Here is a 22153-nt window from a genome sequence, read left to right as displayed (position 1 = left end):
CAATCCACTCACCTCAGCCTCCCAAAGGCACGGGATTACAGGCTGAGCCACTGAGCCTGGCTTTTACCAGGTTCTTAAATAGTATGTGTGGTTTCTTCCTCCAAAGATTCTCATTGATTTAAGTGGAAATTTTTTTTTTTTTTTTGAGCTGGAGTCTCACTCTGTCGCCCAGACTGGAGTGCAGTGGCCGCTCCCGGTCAACACAGCCTCGACCTGCTGGGCTCCAACGATCCTTCCGCCTCAGCCTTCCCAGTAGCCGGAATTATAGGCATGCACTACCACGCCCGGCTGATTTTTTGATTTAATTGTAGAGATGAGGTCTTGCTGCCCAGGCGGGTCTCGAACCTGCGGGTTCAGGCAATCCACTCACCTTAGCCTCCCAAAGGCGTGGGATTACAGGCCGAGCCACCAAGCCCGGCTTCTTAAGTGGAAATTTTAAGGGAAAAAAAGTTTCTGGTGTGAGACATTTTCCCAACTTACTTATACCCAGGAAGGTCTGGGTTGCAAAAAAAGGTCTAACTCTTTAAAAATGTTGTATGCAACTCAGCTCACATTTCTGAGTGACAGTATTTCAAAATTTCTATTCTGTTAATTTTGTCAGTGTTTAACATGGAAGAAAATTACCCCCAGAAGAATGTTATTCAAATTGTTTGTAGGAGAGAAAACAAGAAAAATAGCATGAATTACAAAATTTTTCAATAACCAATTTGTTTTCCTTAGCAGAAATTGATATGCCTCTAATCTGACATCATGGCCTTAGAAAGTCACATACTAATAATATTATTTTGTCGTTTTGCTGTAGATGTGTTCTTTATGCCATTGTCCTGGAGCAACAATTGGTTGTGATGTGAAAACATGCCACAGGACATACCACTACCACTGTGCATTGCATGATAAGGCTCAAATACGAGAGAAACCTTCACAAGGAATTTACATGTAATTATTTTACTTCTCTTTAAGTTTTTGACAGTCATACTTTATTTAGACTTTTGTAAAAAATGTTCCCATTTCAAAGCATTTCATTGTCATCCTAAAGGGTGTTTTTGATAAGGTATTAAATACTTTGAGAAATGGTATAGAAAGTTTACTATTCTTTGGATCCAGCTTGTGAATGGGGTGAAGTGTGCTATGAATTTTCTTAATTTGAAAAATAAGTTTAATTTAATTTGCTTATTGATAATTTTTTTAATTCTTCATTTTTATAGGGTTTATTGCCGAAAACACAAGAAAACTGCATATAACTCTGAAGGTACATCATTCATTCACTTTTCAGTTTCAAGAAGAAATTTGAGTGAGATATGAATGAATTGTATTATGTTAATTTTTATCTCAATATTAAATACATTTAGCATAATTGAGAAAAGTATTAGGATAAACTAATGTACATAGTGAAATAGGTCTGAATTTTTAAGGAAACTTTTACCCCACGGTTCTTGTACATTTAAAAATCTGTTTATCTTTAGTAAGAAATGATGTGTATGGTTACATGTTTCTATAAGGGTAATAGTTGGAATCCTTGCTACTGTCAGATATTATAGATAATGTGAACTTGGGAATACTAGTACATTTTGTGATTACCAGTCTTTCTGTTAAATTTGTATTCACATTGTAGTCTGTTTAAAAAAATACTGACGTGTTAATAAGTGACCAAATTTAATATAGAAACATAAAACGTTATTTTATAGTTTGTTTTCACTTGAATTTATACAAAATCAGATTAGTCATGTTTATATATAGTTATACTTGGTCTAATCTTGAAAGTAAATTCTGACTTGTTTCAAACCTTGTCAAACAGATGGTTTCCATACTTTTACTAGCAATGTAAAATGGCTTAGAGTTAATCTAAATTTATTCTATCCCTTCATTTAAATTAGCAATCTTTAAAATTTGTGTTAGCGTCTGAGAATATGTTGTTTAGAATCAGAATGGTTTGAGCACTATTATTTTAGAAAGCTGTTTGTCTTTTTTTTTTGAGTCGGAGTCTCTGTTGTCCAGATTGGAGTGCAGTGTCATGATCACGGTTCACAGCAACCTCGACCTCCTGGGATCAGGCAATCCTTCCACCTCAGCATCCCGAGTAGCTGGGACTTTAGGTGTGCACCAACACGCATAGAGAATTTTTTGTTTTTGAATTTTTTTTTTTATAAATGAAGTTTTGCTATATTGCCCAGGGTGGTCTTGAACTCCTGGTCCCAAGCAATCCACCCACCTCAACCTCCCAAAGTGCTGGGATTAGAGGTGTGAGCCACTGCATGCCCAGGCTAAAGTTGTTTATTTTATAAAGACTTACCTAATTATTAGTGTTAGCATATTAAAATCGGTGACTCTTTTTGATCTTTTAGATCTTGCTTTTAGAATGCAAAATAGTTTTGTTTGTTCTTCTGGACTCCAGATTAGTCCAAATACGTTAAAGTGCTGGTTAAAAATATACTCATTAGCAAAATCTAGTTTTTAAGATAAACAGACTGGATAAATAATAATAGCAGAATGTTGTTGAGATGATAAACAGTGACTGAAAACCTTTATAGTGCTTTTCTTCCATTTTTTTCTTCAGTTAATTCTAGAATTGAATCAGAAAATCCTTTGAAAGATTGAGTAAGCTTTTCTACCTTTCATTACTTCAGATTTTAAATGTATTTGATAACCTAAGAGAGTATTGACCACATATGTTAAACTGAGGATTGAGACTCATGATCTGATGACTACAAGTACATGAGCATACTGGAACAGAATATTTGACATAATTAAGGATGATTAATATATATTACAGCTCCCATTTTAGTCCCTAGATTTCTGATGCGGATAGTACCATCTAGTGGTGGAGAGAAGTAACTGCAAGCAACATAAAGTAGAATAATTTTTGACCAGCTTTTTGCTCTGTGAAGCCTAATAGATGCAAATTCATATTTCTCAAGACATCGTTTCTTTTAATGTAACTGGCAGGATTACTACAGCTTCAGGTTTTTGATACAACTGGTTTGAATTTGGGGTTTCAAATCAATACTCTATATGCTTCTATAAAGTATTGGGGCCCCCTGTATCATTGGCATATATAGTGTGTTTATATTCATATTGTGGAACTCGAAGCATAATTTTACAATTTAAAAGTATTGCAGAGTTTATAGTTATTGAGTTTCAACTTCCATCACATTTATGTAGCTTACATGTATGAGTGCTTTGTCAGAAATAGAGCTTCCAATTATTCCATTGTTTTAATGGGAAACATATGTTCTACTTTATGATTGTGATTTATTATGGGAATTATAGAATTGTATTTCAGAGACTGTCTTTAAGAATTGTACTGTGCTAGTCTCTGGAGCAAAGAAGAATTAGTACATGTTAGCAATTTCTTGATAATTTGCCATCTGTGGCTCAGTAATTACTTTGCTAATATGATAAATACTCTATAATTCAGTCTACCATGTTAGCTTTATATAACATGAACTGTTTTGAAATGTTAAACTTGAGAATAATTGTGTAATACAGCAATATACTTTTCCCATCATAAATATTATTGAATCTTAAATACCTAAAACCCATGTCATCAACTTTGCTTTAAAAAAAAAAAATTGTACTGTGAGTTTGCAGAGGCAATCTTTCAAAAAAAATCTATAGCCCAAGGTATTTAGCCATTTGGATGAAGTTTTGCGCTATCACTGTGTCACTAGGTTATTAGAATACCATCCTAGGAACTATATATATTTACCTGTTAGTGGTGATGGCCTTAGATAGGCTGTCTATAAAATGGTTTGAAATGTTCAAGAAAGCATTTCTGATTTTAAAAAATATACTCCCCACTGATAGTGACAGCTAACTAAGGACAAGATTCCTCTAGAATTGTATACAAGTTGATAAATGTATTTCACCCATTATGTTCCAGACCTGTTAGGTAATTTGGAATATACAGATAAAATAGATGGGTCTCTGCCCCAAAAGAACTTGAAGTTTAACTTAAGAGAGGTACAATAAACAAATATGTGCACAATTAATTGATTACAGTTGTAATAAATGGCATGAATGAGAAATATAGGGTACCATGAGCACACATTTGGGGAGACCTCCAAGGAGGTTTCATTTAAATTAAGCCTTAAAAGACTAGAGGATTGAAGGCATGTTCTGTGCAGATGGAACGGGATCCTGGAAGACTCTGATGCAGGAAGGAACTTTGATGCTTTCAAGAAACTGACAGAAAGCTGTCAAAATAAAGGGTAGATAGAGTGGCACATGATGAGGTTGGGAGAAGAATGCGTGGGGCAGATTGGTAAGGATTTTGAATATTATCTTAAGGACAACAAAAGGTAATTGAGGGTTGTAAGCAGGGAAATAACCTATTGTAGGAGTCCTGGCAATGACAGAAGACTTGGACTAGAGTTGTGACTATAGGGATGGGCAGAAGCAGGCAGATTTGAGAGAGTATTTGAAGATGGAATTGATAGGACTTAGGAGTTGGAGCCAGTAGAGAGATGAGGGAGAATAGGTATTGAAGGTAACTCCAAGATTTCTGGCATAAGCAAGTGAGTAACTGATGTTGTCATTTACTTAGATAACAATAAAGTTGGAGTATGCTTGTGGGGAAAGTTGATGAGTGAAGTTTGAAAGGTTGAGTTTAAGATACCTGTGAGTGAGCCGGGCTCGGTGGCTCAGGCTGTAATCCCGCGCCTTTGGGAGGCTGAGGTGAGTGGATGGCCTGAGTCCGTGGGTTCGAGACCCGCCTGGGCAGCGAGACCTCATCTCTACAATAAATCAAAACAAAATTAGCCAGGCGTGGTAGCACGTGCCTGAGGCTGCCGTGGCTGGGAGCGACCATTGCACTCCAGTCTGGGTGACAGAGTGAGACTCCAACTCAAAAAAAAAAAAAAAAAAAAAAAAAGATACCTGTGAGCTATCTAAGTGGGAGTATCTGATAAGCAGATGGATTATATGTTTCTTGCTCTCAGAAGCGAGAACTTGACTAGAGATAAATTTGCCAAGTGTGAGTATAGATAATTGTGACTATGTGAGTGAAGGAATAATCCCCTAAGAAGTGATTTCTGAAGAGGAGAGGGCCTAGGACTGAACCTTGTGGAACTTTAACAATTAAATGCTTGGTATAAAAGGGAGAAAGAAGGAATGACTAGAGAGGTAGAAGTAAAGTCAACAGAGTATTAAGTTCTAGAGGCCCAGGGAAGAAAGGGTCATTCCAGAAGAAAACAAATAGTCAACTTGGTATGCTGTTGAAAAGCATCCATTGGATTTAGTGTCAGTGGAGTCATGGGTGACTTGAGAGAATATTTTGGGTGGAGCAGCAGCGGCAGAAGCCATATTGATACACAACTCAGAGCAAATGGGAGGTGAGGAATTGTAGACAAGGGACGCAGGTAAGCCTTCTGATGTATTTGCTTGTGAAGAGGCAAGGGAATCATTGGAAGGAAGTTAAAGGATGGTTTTTTTCTCCTTTATTTGATAGGCTATTTTTAGGGCAGTTTTATTTTTGTTTGTTTGTTTTGTTTTGAGTTGGAGTCTCACTCTGTCACCCGCAGCCTCAACCTGCTGGGTTCAGGCAGTCCTTCTGCTTCAGCCTTCCAAGTAGCTGGAACTACAGGTGTGCGCCACCATGCCCACCTAATTTTTTGATATATTGCAGAGACAGGGTCTCACCATGTTGCCCAGGCTGGTCTAAAGCCCGTGGGCTCAGGCAATCCTCTTGCCTCCACCTCCCAAAATGTTGGGATTACAGGCATGAGCCACTGCCCTCGGCTAGAGCAGTTTTTTTTTTTTGTTGTTGTTGTTGTTTGTTTTGTTTTGTTTTGTTTTGAGTCAGAATCTCACTCTGTTGCCCAGGCTGGAGGGCAGTGGCACAATCACAGCTCACCACAGCCTCAACCTCTTGGACTCAGGTGATCCTTCCACCTCAGTTTCCTAAATAGCTGGGACTAAGGTGTGTGCCACCACTCCAGGCTAATTTTTAAATTTTTTTGTGGAGAGGAGATCTCCTTTGTTGCTTAGGCTGGTCTCGAACCCCTGGGCTCAAGTAATCTTCCAGGTTCAACCTCCCAAAGTACTGGGATTACAGGTATGAGCCACAGTACCTGGCCCAGCCTTTATTTTTTTAAGGGAGAGAATTAGTTGATACAGAAACTCTTATGAGAAAGGACACTATAGGCAGGAAGAGATGGAAGGAATGAGAAAGAGGACTCAGCACACAAATAGAACAGTTGGCTTGTGTTAGGAGGGCATTTGCGTTATATAATAGGAGGGAAGGAGAGGGATAGGTAGCTCCTATCTCGTCTGTTTTCTCTGTGAAGAAGAATGTAAGGAGAGGTGTGAGGGTGGGAAGTTGAAGGAGAAAGAAGGTTTGAAAGAATAGCTGTGAGGACTGGGAGAGAAAGTTTGTCTATAGAAATGCAAACTCTCCAGACTAGGTTGAGGGCCCAGGTAAGGTTCTTAAGCAAGAATTTATATAGTAGTACCCATCAGTCAGGCTGTGTGATTTTTTCCTCTGGCCATTCAGGATCCTGAATGTAGTGTAGAGAAAGTGGCTGGCTAATTAATTCAGAATTGGGATCTTGTCAAGTGGCGTCAACAAAGAAGTAAAGGGATAAGGGAGTTTAGGATATTTGCAAGTGAGAAATTTGAGCTAAATAGGGAAGAAAGTGAAGTCAGGAGAATAAGAAGAAACAGGATGGCATCAATGGACTGGAAGTAGACCCTCATAACGTTGAAGAACAGTAAGAATGAAAGTACTTAGGAAAGCAAACATTTGTAGTCCCAAAGTGTCATAGAGAGGTCAGTGGTAGAACCATTTTAGGTGAGTATAAGGTGTTTGGGTGAGATTATAGGAATTGGGTGATTGATGGAGGACATCATTGAAGTTGAAGGAACTGAGTGGCTAGGTGTTGCTTGGATTGTTCATGTGGACAGGTGAAATCACCCTGGATGATAGCTGAGGTTAGGATGGAGAAAAGGGTTGCGAGCTGTGTGCTAAAGAGAGTCTGATGCATAAGGTAGACTGATTGGGAGTTTGTAATTGTGAGTAACAAGAAGAGAAAGAGGAAATATAGCTTCTTTCTACAGAGTGTAGTCTGAGGGCAGCAGAAGTGGCATCATCTGGGAACTTGTTAAGAATGCCTAATCTCAAGCCTCACCTCTGATTTACTAAATAGGAATCTCCATTTTAATAAGATTCCCAATGGTTTGTATTCACTTTAGAGTTTGAGAAGCAACAGTTTAGCCGATTGGCATGGACCTCAAAGGTGCAGGGTTTTTAACAAGGACATAAAGAGCTAATGGCATGACAATGCAGTCTGGTAGAACTCTCTGAGACAATGGAAATGGTCTATATTGGCACCATCTAATAGAGTAGTCACTAGTCACATGTGGTTTTTGAGTACTTAAAATGGAGTCTTGCCTTCCTGTTCTCTTTTTTTTTTTGAGTCGGAGTCTCACTGTTGCCCAGGATGGAGTGCAGTGGCACCATCATGGCCACTGCAGTCTCGACCTGGGCTCAGGCGATCCTTTCACCTCAGTCTTCCAAGTCAACCATAGGTGCATGTCACCACATCCAGCTAATTTTATTTATTTAGAGATGAGGTCTTGCCAAGTTACCCAGGCTGGTCTCGAACCCTTGGGCTCAGGCAATCCTCTTGCCTCCTCCTCCCAAAATGCTGGGATTATAGGCGTGAGCCACCGCACCCAGCGCCTTCCTATTCTTATAGGAAATTTATACTTTAAAAATGGACACAAATAGCCAGAATTAAATCCTCCAACTTACGTGTTTTTCCCATATGTTTCTAGAAAATAACTATATTCTTTACATTTTTAAACAACATTTCAAAAATATCAAGCATTGTTAATAGCAAATAGCTCTAGCTTCTAACTGATGCTAGTCTCTGTTGTGTAAGGAGTACTTTAATAGGATAGCTTATCATCGCTAAACATTTGAGGACCTGCAAGGAACTATAATTAGGTGGCTCATTTAAAATCATTTTCTTTTTTCTTTTTTTGGGTTGGAGTCTCACTCCATCACCCAGGCTGGAGTGCAGTGGTCACCCCAGGATTCACCTGCTAGGCTTCGGCCATCCTTCTGCCTCAGCCTTCCAAGTAGCCGGAACTACAGGCGTGCACTACCACGCCCACTAATTTTTTATTTATTGTAGAGACAAGGTCTCGCCAAGTTGCCTGGACTGGTCTCGAACTTGCGGGCTCAGGCAATCCACTTGCCTAGGCCTCTCAAAGTGCTGGGATTGTAAACTGAGTCACCAAGCCCGGCCTTAAAATCATTTTCGTTAGGAAGTTAAGGCTTAGGCCAGATGCGGTGGCTTAATGCCTGTAATCCCAGCACTTTGGAAGCTCAGGGTGGAGAGTCACTTGAAGCCAAGAGTTCAAGTCTAGTCTGGGAAACATAATGAGACCCTCATCTCTACAAAAAAAAAAAAAAATTAATTGGGAATGGTGGTGTGCACCTGTAGTCCTAGCTACTTGAGGCTGCAGTGAGCTGTAATCACATCACTGCACTCCAGCCTGGGTGACAAAGTGAGACCTTGTCTCAAAAAAAAAGAGAGAGATTAAGGCCTTTGTATTTAATAGCTTGTAATTGAGCAAAATAATCTGTGATGAGATAGAAAAAGGTATCTAGGGTAGATGCTGGATGTTAACTTTGCACAGCAAGAATATGAATGTAAGTCATGATCACAAACGTAACCTCAGATCAGATTAGGTTTTTGAAATTGTAAAGAACCAAACTTGTGTTTCTTTTTATTTATCTTTCTTAAATTACCCAATACAAAGTGTCTTGCATGGAACGGGCGCTAAAGAAATATTTGTAACCTCTACAGTTAAGTACAGTGTCTAACATGTTACTTATTTTTGAGTGACACTTCCTTCTCCCATAGCTTCTCTTGTACCAGGTGTTAGTAGAGTAAGTAAATTAAGGAACATAATTTCAGACTGGTGTGGTGCTATGCATCTGTAGTCCCAGCCACTTGGGAGGCCGAGCCAGGAAGTTCATTTGAACCCAGGAGTTCAAATCCGGCCTGGGCAACATAGCATGACCTCCATCTCTAAAGGAAAAAATATATAGATACACACATATATATAATATAATTATATATTATTTTATATAATATATGAAATTATATATAATTTCAGGTTTTGGGATGTGGAGAAGAACGTAATTTAGTGACAGATATGCGATAAACTGATTAAAATACAGTGGCGACACATGGAAGTATTTAAAGATAAAGAGATATCATGCCTGCATTTTTAAACCTTTCAGAAAAAAATGTATATATATATTGAGAGAAAATGAATGATAAAGCAAATTTGGTAAACTATTACATTTGTGGAACCTGGGTGAAGGCGATATAGGATTTTTTTCTAAGTCTGAAATTACTTAAAATATACAGTGGTGATAAGTGCTAGAATTACACAAAATCCTATGCTTTCTGAGATGGTCTAAAGGACTCTTTTGACCCTAAACTTGGATAAAGTCTCATAGTCTTTATTTTATTCAGGGGCCTGGTGGAGTCCCTAATGGACAGTTCTGCAGCTTTATGTTAGAGATTGCTTGTTAAGTCATATAACTCAATTTATGTTTCATGAAATGAGGTCACCAAAGTTATATCAAATCTACATCAATTGTAACATTCTTTTGTTGAAAGAGCGTTACAATTGATGTAGATTTAAAGCCTTTGTCTGCTTTGATATTCACTGGGTGTTTTATTTCCCTTGTTCTTTTTCTCCTGAATACGCTGCAATTTCCAATCTTCATTACTTGTATTAAATGGAAATTTAGGGAGATTCTAATATGGTATTAAAGTCTTTAAAAACTTTCAAGTTTAGTAGCATTCACTAGGTTTGTGAGGTACTGAGAAGACAGTATTATGTACTGGTTGAGATGGGCTTTGAAATTAGGTGTGTATTGGAATCTTAGTTCTGCCACTTCCTAGTCACAGAATCTTGGACAAATAACTTCTCAGTGGAGAGCTTTAGACACTGTATCTGTAAAATTTGGGGACTTTTTCTTAAAACCTCCCTCATAGGATTATTGTAAGGATTAAGTGAAAAATAATGCTTGTAAAGCTCTTAATGTCCTGGTGTATAGTAAGTGCTCACTACAGGTTTACCTTGTTTTATTGCACTTCACACTATTGTGCTTCTAAGATACTGTGTTTTTTACAAATAGAAAGTTTGTGGCAACCCTCCATCAAGCAAATCTGTCGGCACCATTTTTTCCAGCAGCGTGTGGTCATTTTATGTCTGTGTTACATTTTTGTGATTCTTACACTGTTTCAAACCTTTTCATCATTTTTGTGATCAGTGATCTTTTTTTTATTGTTTTATTTTTTTGAGTTGGAGTCTCACTCTGTCGCCCAGGCTGAAATACAGTGGCATGCTCACAGCTACCACCACAACCTCGACCTGCTGGACTCAGGTGATCCTTCCCCCTCAGCCTTCCAAGTGGCTGGAACTACAGGCATGCACCGCGATGCTCAGCTAATTTTTCTTGATTTATTGTAGAGGTGAGATCTTGCCAAGTTACCCATGCTGGTCTTGGACCTCTGGGCTCAGGCAGTTCTGTCGCCTCGGCCTCCCAAAGTGCTGGGATTACAGGCATGCACCACCATGCCCGGCATGATCAATGATCTTTGATGTTACCATTGCAGTTGTTTTGGGGCAACACAAACCACACCCATGTAAGGCAGCAAACTGAATCGATAAATTTTGTGTGTCTTCTGACTGCTCCCCCCCACTGATTTTTCCCATGTCTCTCTACCTCTTCTTGAGTTTACCCATTCCTTGAGACACATCAGTATTGAGATTAGTCCAATTAATATCCTTGCAATGGCCTCTAAGAGAGTGAAAGGAAAAGTTGAACTTCTCTCACTTTAAGTCAAAACTAGAAATATACTGGGTATGGTGGCTCACACCTGTAATCCCAACACTTTGTGAGGCAGAGTGAGGAGAATTGCTTGAGTATAGAATTTGAGAACAGCCTGGGCTACATAGTGAGACCTTGTTTCTCAAAAAATAAAAAACTTAAACACACTTGGTGGCGCATGCCTGTAGTCTCAGCTACTCAAGAGGTGGAGGCAGAAGATCCCTCGAGTCCAGGAGATTGAACCACGAGTGTGCCACTGCACTCCAGCTTGGGTGGCAGAGTGAGACCCTGAATCATAAAGGCTAAAAATGAGTAAACTTGTGAGAAAGGCACGTCAAAATCCAAGACAGACCAAAAGCTAGGCCTCTTGCACCAAACAGCTAAGTTGTGAATGCAAAGAAAGAGTTCTTGAAGGAAATTAAAAGTGCTACTCCAGTGGACACACAAATGTTAAGAAAGCAAAACAGCCTTATTGCTGATGTGGAGAAAGTTTTAGTGGTCTAGACAGAAGATCAAACCAGCTCCAACATCCTCTTAAGCCAAAACCTAATCCAGAAGAAGGCCCTGACTTTTTTCAGTTCTGTGAAGGTGAGGAAGCTACAAAAGACAGATTGGAAACTAGCAGAGGTTGGTTAATGAGGTTTAAGGAAAGAAGCAGTCTCTATAACATAATGGTACATGATGAAGCTGCAAGTGCTGATGTGGAAGCTGCAACAAGTTATCCAGAAGATCTAGCTAAGATCATTGATGACGTTGGTTACACAAAACAAATTTGCAGTGTAGATGAAACAGCATTATATTGGAAGAAGATGCCATCTAGGACTTTCATAGTTAGAGAGAAGTCAATATGTAACTTTAAAGTTTCAAAGAACAGATTGACTCTTGTTAGGGGCTGATGGAGCTGGTGGCTTTTAAGTTGAATATTTTGAGCCGTTGTTGAGACTTACTGATCAGAAAAAAAGATTTCTTTCAAAATAGCATTGACAATGCACCTGATCACTCAGGCGCTCTAATAGATCAAGGAGTAATTTTGACTTTGAAGTCTTATTATTTAAGAAATACATTTTATAAGGCTGTAGCTACCATGGATAGTGGTTTCTCTGGTGGACCTGGGCAAAATAAATTAAAAACCTTCTGGAAAGGATTCACTATTCTAGATGCCATTAAGAACTTTCAAGATTCAAAGGAAGAGGTCAAAATAGCATTAAAAGGCGACTGGAAGAAGTTGATTCCAGCCCTCATGGATGACTTTGAGGGTTCAAGAATTCAGCAGGGGAAGTCTCTGAAGATATGGTGGGTGTAGCAAAAGAACTGAAATTAGAAGTGGAGCCTGAAGATGTGACTGAATTGTTTCAATCTCATGATAATAATTGAATGAATGAGCAAAGAAAGGGATTTCTTGAGATGGAGTCTGCTGCTGATTAAGATGCTGTGAACATTGTTGAAATGACAACAAAGGATTTAGAATGCTACATAAACTTAGTTGATAAAGCAGTGACAGAATTTGAGAGGATTGACTCCAATTTTGGAAGAATTTCTATTGTGGGTAGAATGCTAACAGCATCTCATGATATAGAGAAATCTTTTGTGAAAGGAAGAGTCAATTGATACAGCAATTATTGTCTGATTTTTAAAAATTGCCACAGCCATCCCAGCCTTCAGTAGGCACCACCTTGATCAGTCAGCAGTCATCAGTATTGAGGTAACGCCCTCCATCAGCAAAAAAGGTTATGATTCACTTTTCAGCTGATCATTAGCATTTTTTAGCAATAAAGTATTTTTAAATTAAGGTATGTACATTTTTTAGACATAATTCTATTGCATACTTAATAGACTACAGTATTGTGTAAACATAACGTTTATATGTATTGGGAAATCAAAAAATCTTGTGACCTTATTGTACTTTTTTTGCAGTAGTCTGAAACCAAACCTGCAATATCTTGAGAATGCCTATAAATATTCTGTTCTATATCATTGTCATCATTATTATCCATTTAAAATTCTACCTACCCTTTTTTTTTTGGAGTTGGAGTTCCACTTTGTCGCCCAGGCTGGAGTGCAGTGGCACACTGATGGCAACACAGCTTCGACCTGCTGGGCTCCAGCAATCCTTTCGCCTCAACCTTCCAAGTAACTGGAACTAAAGGTGCACACTACCACACCCAGCTCATTTTTTTTGATTTCTCGTAGAGACGAGGTCTCGCCAAGTTGCGTGGGCTAGTCTTGAATCCGCAGGCTCAGGCAGTCCTCTCACCTTGGCCTCCCAAAGTGCTGGGTTTACAGGCTGAGCCACTAAGCCTGGTCTAAATTCTACCTACTTTTATTACCACTAATCTTTTCATGTGCTCTTTCTTGGAAGATAACGGAATCTAAATTGCCTTTGTGATTTAACTTGGACAATGTTAGTAGTGTATTTATATCGTCATTATACCATGTAGAACTGACTTCATATAATTTTTTTATTCACCAGATTTATTGACCACCCTTGTGCAGAGTACTGTGTTAGGCATTATATATATTCATCTTTAATTTAGCATACTGAACGAACATTCATTATAGGAAATTTCAAACATAGGCAGAAGTAGAAAGAGCACCATAATGAACCCCCATACCAATCACGCAAGTTCACCAATCATCAGTTCATGGCCAATCTTGTTTCATCTGTATCTCTCACTCTCTTCCTCCATCTGGATGATCTTGAAGTAAATCTCAAGCATCAGATTTTGTTTTAGCACACTTAATTAAGAGTAATATGTTTGGGATATATGCTACATATTTGTATATGTATGTGTGTATACATAATATATATGCATAAATAAATAAATTATCTGATACCTCTCTTGAAAAAACAGAAAGCTGAGTTCACAAGCAACTCGGAGCATGCAGAACAAATGCCCATTGCATTTACACTGGAGAAGGCAGGTCAAGTGACCTTTTGCAGTAACCATAAATATTCAGAGCAGAGGTGATGATGCTTGTCCCAACCTTGATGCCCGTTTCTTTTCTTTCTTTCTTTTTTTAAGTTCAACAAACATTTATCAAATGCCTGCTGGGTGTGGACATCTTGGGGAATTTAGAAAAGAGTCCCCTTGTAGACAAAGAACTTACAGTCTACACAGGCATGGCAAAAGTAATAACTAACAATTGAGTAGAATTTTATAGTTCTCAAAGCATTTTTCACAAATAATTTCTTAAAGCAGCCTTGTAATGAAGTTATCAACATTAGTACCATTTGATATATGAGGACATTTTGCCTTGCAAATGGGAAGTATCTTAACCAGGTTAAGACTTAATAAGAGGCAGTTCCAGACTTTCTGTCCAGTGATCCTTTCTACTTCACGCTGTTAACTGATATGAGAACTTAGGAGGAGAAAGTAAATGCAACATAAACCAGGAAGATGCAACGTGAGGAAAACATTTATTCAGAGGAGAATCAGTAAAGGGACAGAAAGAGCTTTACAATACCAGTAGGAGGAAAGTTCGGATCCTTGTAAGTTGGGTATTCCCCCTAGCTGCTATGTTGGGGAGAACAGAAGCATAACAGAGAGGGGCCTGGCCATTCTAAAGTGACATAGACATCTGGGGATTGTGCTCATAAAAGTTTGTTGGAATTTTTAAAAAAAGAAGTAGCCGGGCTTGGTGGCTCAACCTGTAATCCTGTGCTTTTGGAGGCTGAGGTGAGTGGATTGCCTGAGCCCGAGGGTTCGAAACCCGCCTGGGCAACTTGGCAAGACCTCATCTCTACAATAAATCAAAAAATTAGCTGGGTGTGGTAGCGCGTGCCCGTAGTTCCGGCTACTTGGAAGGCTGAGGCAGAAGGATCGCCGGAGCCCAGCAGGTCGAGACTGAGGTGGCTGGAGCGGCCACTGCACTCCAGTCTGGGCGACTAAGTGAGATTCCAACTCAAAAAAAAAGAAGAAGAAGAAGAAGAAGAAGTAGAAGAAGAAAAGAGACAGACTTTAAGGTTGGGACAAGCATCATCACCCTTTTATGAATATTTACGGCACAGGAAGAGGACAACCTTATTTTGTTACCTACATTATCAGTCTGAATTTTTAGAAATTGCAGCTGTGAATACAAGAGTAAAGTTTTTATTGTATTTATTTTGAGTAGGTACATAAATACTGTACAAAATCAACTGTACAAAAGATTACAGACCATAAGTAGACTTTCTTCCTACCTTTGCTCTTGTATCTCAGTTTCCAAGTTCTTTTGCTAAGAGCAAAGGTTTCTTATATCCTTCTAGACCCAATTCAGTACATACATGAGCATATACATAATTGTCTTTTTTTCTATCTTCCAGGATCATGTGGAAATGTGTATTTCTGTGACAATGAGTTTACTATTTCGAAAGCATACTTCTAGTTACTCACTGGTGTATATTTGTCCCAGTTCTGCCAGTTCCTTGATTTGTGACCTTGGGCAAACTTATTTAACCTTTCTGTGCTTTCTTATCTATAAAACTGGGACTGGGAAGATTACTGGTACAACTTTATGGGATGGCTGTGAGGCTCATATAAACTGCATAGCACGTCTGGTATAGAGAAAACTCTGAAGCTCAATGTTAGCTTTTACTGTATTTCTAGCTATATATATGTTTATACACACATACATACAGATTTAGTTACAAATGAAAGCTGTTATGATACTATACAAATGAGCAAAGATATTCAGAGGGGATGTTCATCACATTTGTAATAATGAAAACGATAGCAACATACAAGTCATAAAATAGGGGACTGGTTAAATACAGTGGATTACTATTAGCTCAAGGAGATACATTTGTATATTCTGACATGGAAACTTACCAACTATATTAAGTGGAAAAAGCAAGATGCACAATAGTCTGATTAGAATGCCATTTGTTTGTGTATTATTTTTAAAAACAGTTGCATATGCAGAGAAAATAATAGCCAACATTTGTTGAGAGTGTCTTATGTGCCAGGCACTGTTCTATATACTTTATATGAACTAACTCACGTAATTCATTCAAGAACCCTCTAAAGTAGGTCTCAGGTCCAAGGACACACAGTGTGTGGCAGATCCAAGATTTGTACCTGGGCTCTTAAACCATTGAAGTTGAAAAAAGTTAACAGTGGTTATGTAACCTGGAGGGAGGGACGCTAGGGAGGGGAGGCAGGCATGTTAGGGAGGGAGGTTGACTAGGGGTACTAAGGAGCCAACTGCGTGTATACAGCAGGTAAGAGTAGAAGGTAAAAGGAAGAGTTTTACTTCTTTTATGCAAATCGTTATTTCACAATTAGAAAAGAAAAGAAAATGTTAAATATTAAAACACTTTCACAATTTTGAGTTGAGAGGGGAAGGCTGTGGCTTGCAACAATGAAAAATTTAAACAGAAGTACTATGGCTAGCTTTATATTCACATTTTCACAGGCATTTTCAATTATTTTTTAGGATATATTCCTATAACTGAAATCACTAGGTCAAAGAGTACAAACTGGTACACGTTGCCATATTACTTTCTAGAAAGACTCTGCTAGGATATATTCCCATCAATGATGAATGAGTCCCCTGCCCTCTGCCACTTTTCACCACATTGGATATTATGTATTCTTTTAATTATAAAAGTAGCACATTGCCTATTATTTAACAAATTAAATAGTACAGAAGTACTTTTAAAGCTACAGAAGTGGCTGGGTATGGTGGCTCACACTTGTGATCCCCATACTTTGTGAGGTTGAGGTGGGAGAATTGCTTGAGCCCAGAGTTCGAGACCAGCCTAGGCAACATAGCAAGACCTCGTTTCTACAAAAAATCAAAAAAATTAGCCAGGCGTGATGGGGTGTGCCTGTAGTCCTAGCTACTCAGGAGGCTGAGGCAGAAGGATTGCCTGAGTCCAGGAGGTTGAGGCTGTGGTGAGCCATGAATGTGCCACTGCATTCTAGCCTGAGCAACAGAGTGAGACTCCTCAAAAAAAAAATTGCAATAGTTAAAAATGCCCTCTCCTCACCTCCAAATCACATTTCCTAGGAGTAACTAGTAATAACAGTTTGTTATATATCTTCCCAGAGCCTTTTTACATACATGCAGACTTACATATATGTGCATTTACACTTTAAAGAATACAATGGCATCATACTATATATATGCACATAATGTTATTTAACTTGCTCTTTTCATTCTGTGATGTATTACAAACCTCTGTCGGTGCATACAGATCTACCTCATTCTTTTTAACAGCTGTGCTATATTCCATAGAATAAATAGAACTATAGTTTATTTAAGGATTTGTGTGTTAATAAAAATTGGTTATGTATTTTTTTCGTGATTGCAAATAATTCTGCAGCAGTCTCTTTTGTACATAATATACTTATGTAGTTATGCAAGTGACTCTGTAGGATAAAGTCTTAGAAATGGGGTTGCCAGGTCAAAGAGTCTATGCATTTAACATTGGGAATAAATGCTGTAACATTGCTCTGAAACCATTTACCCAGTTTAGGCTCCCACCAACTGTGTCTAATTTGCATACCTGTGCTAGATATTAACAGTTTTTAATTTTTGCCTATCTGATTATCTCATTTAATTTTCATTTCTATTGTCACTAGTAAGTTTGGGCTTCTGTTCTTTTTTTTTTTTTTTTTAGTCATTTATGTTTCCTGTCTTTTGTGTATTTTTTTCCTTGGGGTTTTGTCTTTTTAAAATTGATTTGTAGGTGCTCTCTATTCTCCATAATATAGGTATTCTTTGTCGCTATTTGCAAATGATTTCCCAATGTCTTTTAACTTAGTTTGTGATACCTTTGGCTATAAAAGAATTTTTAGTAACATCTCTCAGTCTTTTCCTTTATGGCTTCTTATGTGTCTCAGTGCAAGTTTATAAAAAATTGTCTCCTCTATTTTCTTCTATTACATTTATAGCTTATTTTATGATTAACTTTTTAATTCACCTCTCACTTTTTCGTATAGTATGAGGAAAGGAATCTCAGTTTTTATTTTTTATTTTTTTATTTTTATTTTTACTTTTTTGTGAGTTGGAGTCTCACTCTGTCACCCAGACTGGAGTGCAGTGGCCACTCCCGGCCACCGCAGCCTCGACCTGCTGGGCTCTGGCAATCCTTCCGCCTCAGCCTTCCAAGTAGCTGGAACTACAGGCGCGCGCTACCACGCCCGGCTAATTGTTGATTTATTGTAGAGATGAGGTCTCGCCAAGTTGCCCAGGTGGGTCTCGAACCCATGGGCTCAGGCAATCCACTCACCTCAGCCTCCCAAAGGCGCGGAATTACAGGCTGAGCCACCGAGCCTGGCTGGAATCTGTTTTTAAAAAATGAATAGCCAGTTGTGCCATCATGTCTTTTCCCCATTCATCTGAAGTGCCACCATTGTCATACTCTGGATTTCTATATGCACATTGGTCTGTTTTCATACTTGCTATTTTCTTCCACTGATGTACGTCTATTTTTTGCCAGTATTTTAATTGTTGGTGCTTTATAGTATACTTTGATATCATGTTTTCAGAAGTTATTCTTGTGTGCTCTTGTTCACTTATGTTTACAGAAAACCAAAGAATCAACTTTAAGTTCCTTCTTATCAGAATTTTATTAAATCAGGTTACTGAGAACTGATTTTCCGTTCACCCTGTTCATTCGGAAGCATAGCATATCTCCACTTAGGGGGCACTTTTAAAATATTTTTATTTCTAACACATTTTTGTTGGGTTTATTGTAGGGTGTTTTTGCTTTTTTGAGTTGAAGTCTCACTCTGTCGCCCAGACTGGAGTGCAGTGGCATGCCCACGGCCACCACAACCTTGACCTGCCTCAGCCTTCCAAGTAGCTGGAACTATAGGCGTGTGCTACCACGCCCAGCTAATTTTTTTGATTTATTGTAGAAACGAGGTCTCGCCGAGTTGCCCAGGCTGGTCTTGAACCCTTGAGCTCAGGCAGTCCTCTTGCCTCGGCCTTCCAAAGTGCTAGGATTACAGGCTTGAGCTACTGCACCTGGCCTGTTGTAGTTTTTTATAACTAAAGTCTGCTGTTTTTATAGGCAAAAATAATATATCACTTAATTTATACTTTGATTCTAGTGTACTTAAATATTTAAAAAGTACACTTATTAACTCCTTATATTCTGTGAATTATCTGAGCATATCCTTGATTCATTTTTCCATTTGGCTCTTAATCTTATGTGAGCTTATCAAATCATAAGGAATACTAATCCATTGTCACAGGTACAGCAGATCTTTTTCCAGTTTATTGTTTACCTTTTAATTTGCCAATTTTTTTTCACTTTTCAGAAGCTCAAAAGTCTAATATAGTTAAATCTATAAATCCTTTGTTACTTTTACTATTGCTGTTAAATTTCCTTAAAGTTTTATGCTGAATGATTCCATATTTAGGACAAATATACCATATGGAAAACTAGTCATGCTGACCTGATAATGGAATCAGTTCTTAAGTAATTTTTATGGATATTTGATAATGTAGTGTTATTATGGTGTTAGTGATATTTGTTTTCATTATAGGTAGCTGAATATGTTTTATATTTATATACACTGTACATATGTGACTGAATATGTTTTACATGTATATATATCTCAGAATGACTGAAGTCTTTGGTTATGATTTTTGGTTTTAAGAATTTTTAATTCTTGACAAGTGAAGTAATTCTAACAGTTTTAATGAAATACCATATCTTAAAAATTGCCATTTTGAATAAAGTAGGTAGTGTGTTCTGATATGAAATTGCCATTGTGTTAACGTTAGAAAACATAATTAGCCAGGCTCGGTGGCTCAGCCTGTAATCCCGCGCCTTGGGAGACTGAGGTGAGTGGATTGCCTGAACCCACGGGTTTGAGACCCACCTGGGCAATTTGGCGAGACCTCATCTCTACAATAAATCAACAATTAGCTGGGCGTGGTAGCGCGTGCCTGTAGTTCCAGCTACTTGGAAGGCTGAGGCGGAAGGATCGCCAGAACCCAGCAGGTTGAGGCTGCGGTGACCGGTAGTGGCCACTGCACTCCAGTCTGGGCAACAGAGTGAGACTCCAACTCAAAAAAAAAAAAAAGAAAACATCATTAATTGACTCCTCTCTCTTCACAGAACAGTTAGTCACATGAATTTGCCTGGTTGTTTCTAAAACACTATCCAATAACTTACCTTTCCCCCTTAACTCCCTCAAATCCTACCATAGCTATGTGAAGTTGCATTCATGTAAATTGTTATTAACTACTTTGCAAACAGTTTAATACTTGCAGTTCTTTTAGTTTATATATATTCAATATACTAATTGTCCTTTTATCATAATAAATGTGGTTTTATTTCTAAAAAAACAAGCAAAAACCCTTTAAAGTATTAGGAGAGATATTAGCCTCTTAGAATAGGAGTTGATATGCTTTCTCATTGAGAAATTAGTCTTTTTATTTATAATCAATAATATAATAAAGGAAAAAAATTGAAGGTATTAGACTTGTGTCTAAACTTTCTATAGTTTGACCCTAAAACAAGTGAACATTTTGTTTTGATGCCTTTTTGAACACTAAATACATTTTCTTGTGTACACTGGGCCCTCAATAAATACAATATTTGTAGTAAATAGCTGAATGAAATACCTTCCATTATGAAGAAATTTATTTTCAAATTGCTGAGAAATTGACTCTTTAAATTTCTACCTGTTTGGTTTAATCCATTAAAGTATACACAACTAGCTTGTAACAGGCTAGCACATTTTTACTTCTTGTGTAAGAAATTCCTTTTGTACTTAATAAATGTTTATTTGATCAGTTAGCTCAATTGTAGATGGCTTCCTTGTTGAATTTGTTTATTCAGTTTTTGTGGTAGTTTGAAGAGCTATCTAGACTAATGCTGTCCAATAAAACTTTTCTGCAGTGGTGAAAACAGTCTTTATCTGTGCTGTCTAATAAAGTTGCAGCTACCCACATAAGCTAATAAGCTCTTGAAATGTGGTCAGTGTGACTGAGAAACTAAGGTTTTAATTTTATTTAATTAAAACTGATTTAAATTTTGAAAAGCTAATTGTAACTGTATTGTATAGTGCAGATATGCCTGCTTTATTTTCATTTCCTTTTCCTAGTTATAGTAAGTTTATTTTCTAGGTAAACGTTCTAATTTCACCTACAGTGTGAGGTAAAACTCATTGAAACCTATGGTTTAAAAGTGCCAAGAGCAGCTGGGCTTGGTGGCTCAGCCTGTAATCCCGTGCTTTGGGAGGCTGAGGTGAGTGGATTGCCTGAGCCCGCGTGTTTGAGACCCGCCTGGGCAATTTGACGAGACCTCATCTCTACAATAAAAAAAAAAAAAATTAGCCGGGTATGGTAGCGCGCACCTGTAGTTCCAGCTACTTGGAAGGCTGAAGTGGAGGGAATCACCTGAACCCAGCAGGTTGAGGCTGCAGTGGCCGGGAGTGGCCACTGCACTCCAGTCTGGGTGACAGAGTGAGACTCCAACTCAAAAAAAAAAAAAAAAAAAGCCAAGAGCTAATTCTAAAACTTAATTTATTAAACTTTTTTTTGTATTTGATTTTTGTTGCATTTATCTGAAACATTGGGTTGCCATATTGAACATACCATAGACCATTTCTCCTCATTTCTGGAGGCAGTTTCATTCTAAGGAGAAACATATGTCCTAAGGACCCATAAACTAATGATCTTTTTAAGCTTGGTGTGTAAAAAAAAAAAAAAAGATTGGTCTGTAAAAAGCTTTTGTTCATTTTTAAGCAGCTGATTTAGAGGAAAGTTTTAATGAACATGAACTGGAGCCCTCATCACCTAAAAGTAAAAAGAAAAGTCGCAAAGGAAGGCCAAGAAAAACTAACCTTAAAGGGCTGTCGGAAGATACCAGGTCCACATCCTCCCATGGAACAGATGAAATGGAAAGTAGTTCCTATGTAAGTAGAAAACTGTTGGATTCTTACTTTTTGTTGCACCATGAATGTTCATTTCACCTGTATGTATAAGTAAAGTTCATCATTTGAAATTTGAAATTTTAAACAAGCTGGAAATACTTATAACATGGTTTTGTGGATTTTTTAAGGCTCTTTTTTTCTTTTACGTTTGCAGAGAGATAGGTCTCCACACAGAAGCAGCCCAAGTGACACCAGGCCTAAATGTGGATTTTGTCATGTAGGGGAGGAAGAAAATGAAGCAAGAGGAAAGCTGCATATATTTAATGCCAAGAAGGCAGCTGCACATTATAAGTGCATGGTAAGCATGATTCTTTATGTTCTTTTAAGCCCAAGTTTGTTTTTTGTTTGTTACCCCTGTGATCCAAAAGCCTGAGTGTTTTTGAAAATCATTTAGTTAATAACCACGTATAGCACT

The 22153-nt window shown here is 38.1% G+C and overlaps 1 protein-coding gene across 4 annotated transcripts in view; it reads left to right on the top strand.

Moving 5' to 3' along the window:
• The window catches only part of PHF6 (PHD finger protein 6), a 55895-nt gene that overhangs the window by 19049 nt on the left and 14693 nt on the right, over nt 1-22153 (top strand). For 2 of the 4 annotated variants that reach the window (XM_008066294.1, XM_021716692.1), the window contains 4 exons: nt 803-936; nt 1206-1249; nt 21554-21720; nt 21893-22036. In XM_008066294.1, the coding sequence (XP_008064485.1) occupies nt 803-936; nt 1206-1249; nt 21554-21720; nt 21893-22036 (489 nt within the window). Of the gene's footprint in view, nt 1-802; nt 937-1205; nt 1250-21550; nt 21721-21892; nt 22037-22153 lie in introns of all 4 variants that reach the window. The other 2 variants (XM_021716691.1, XM_021716693.1) reach the window with 1 other exon arrangement.

The sequence above is a fragment of the Carlito syrichta genome, unplaced genomic scaffold (assembly GCF_000164805.1).
Source record: "Carlito syrichta isolate Samal-C Ts95f unplaced genomic scaffold, Tarsius_syrichta-2.0.1 Scaffold308874, whole genome shotgun sequence".
Taxonomy (NCBI): domain Eukaryota; kingdom Metazoa; phylum Chordata; class Mammalia; order Primates; family Tarsiidae; genus Carlito; species Carlito syrichta.
Note: the sequence above shows the minus strand (reverse complement) of the source record. Positions and strands in the feature narration are given on the sequence as shown.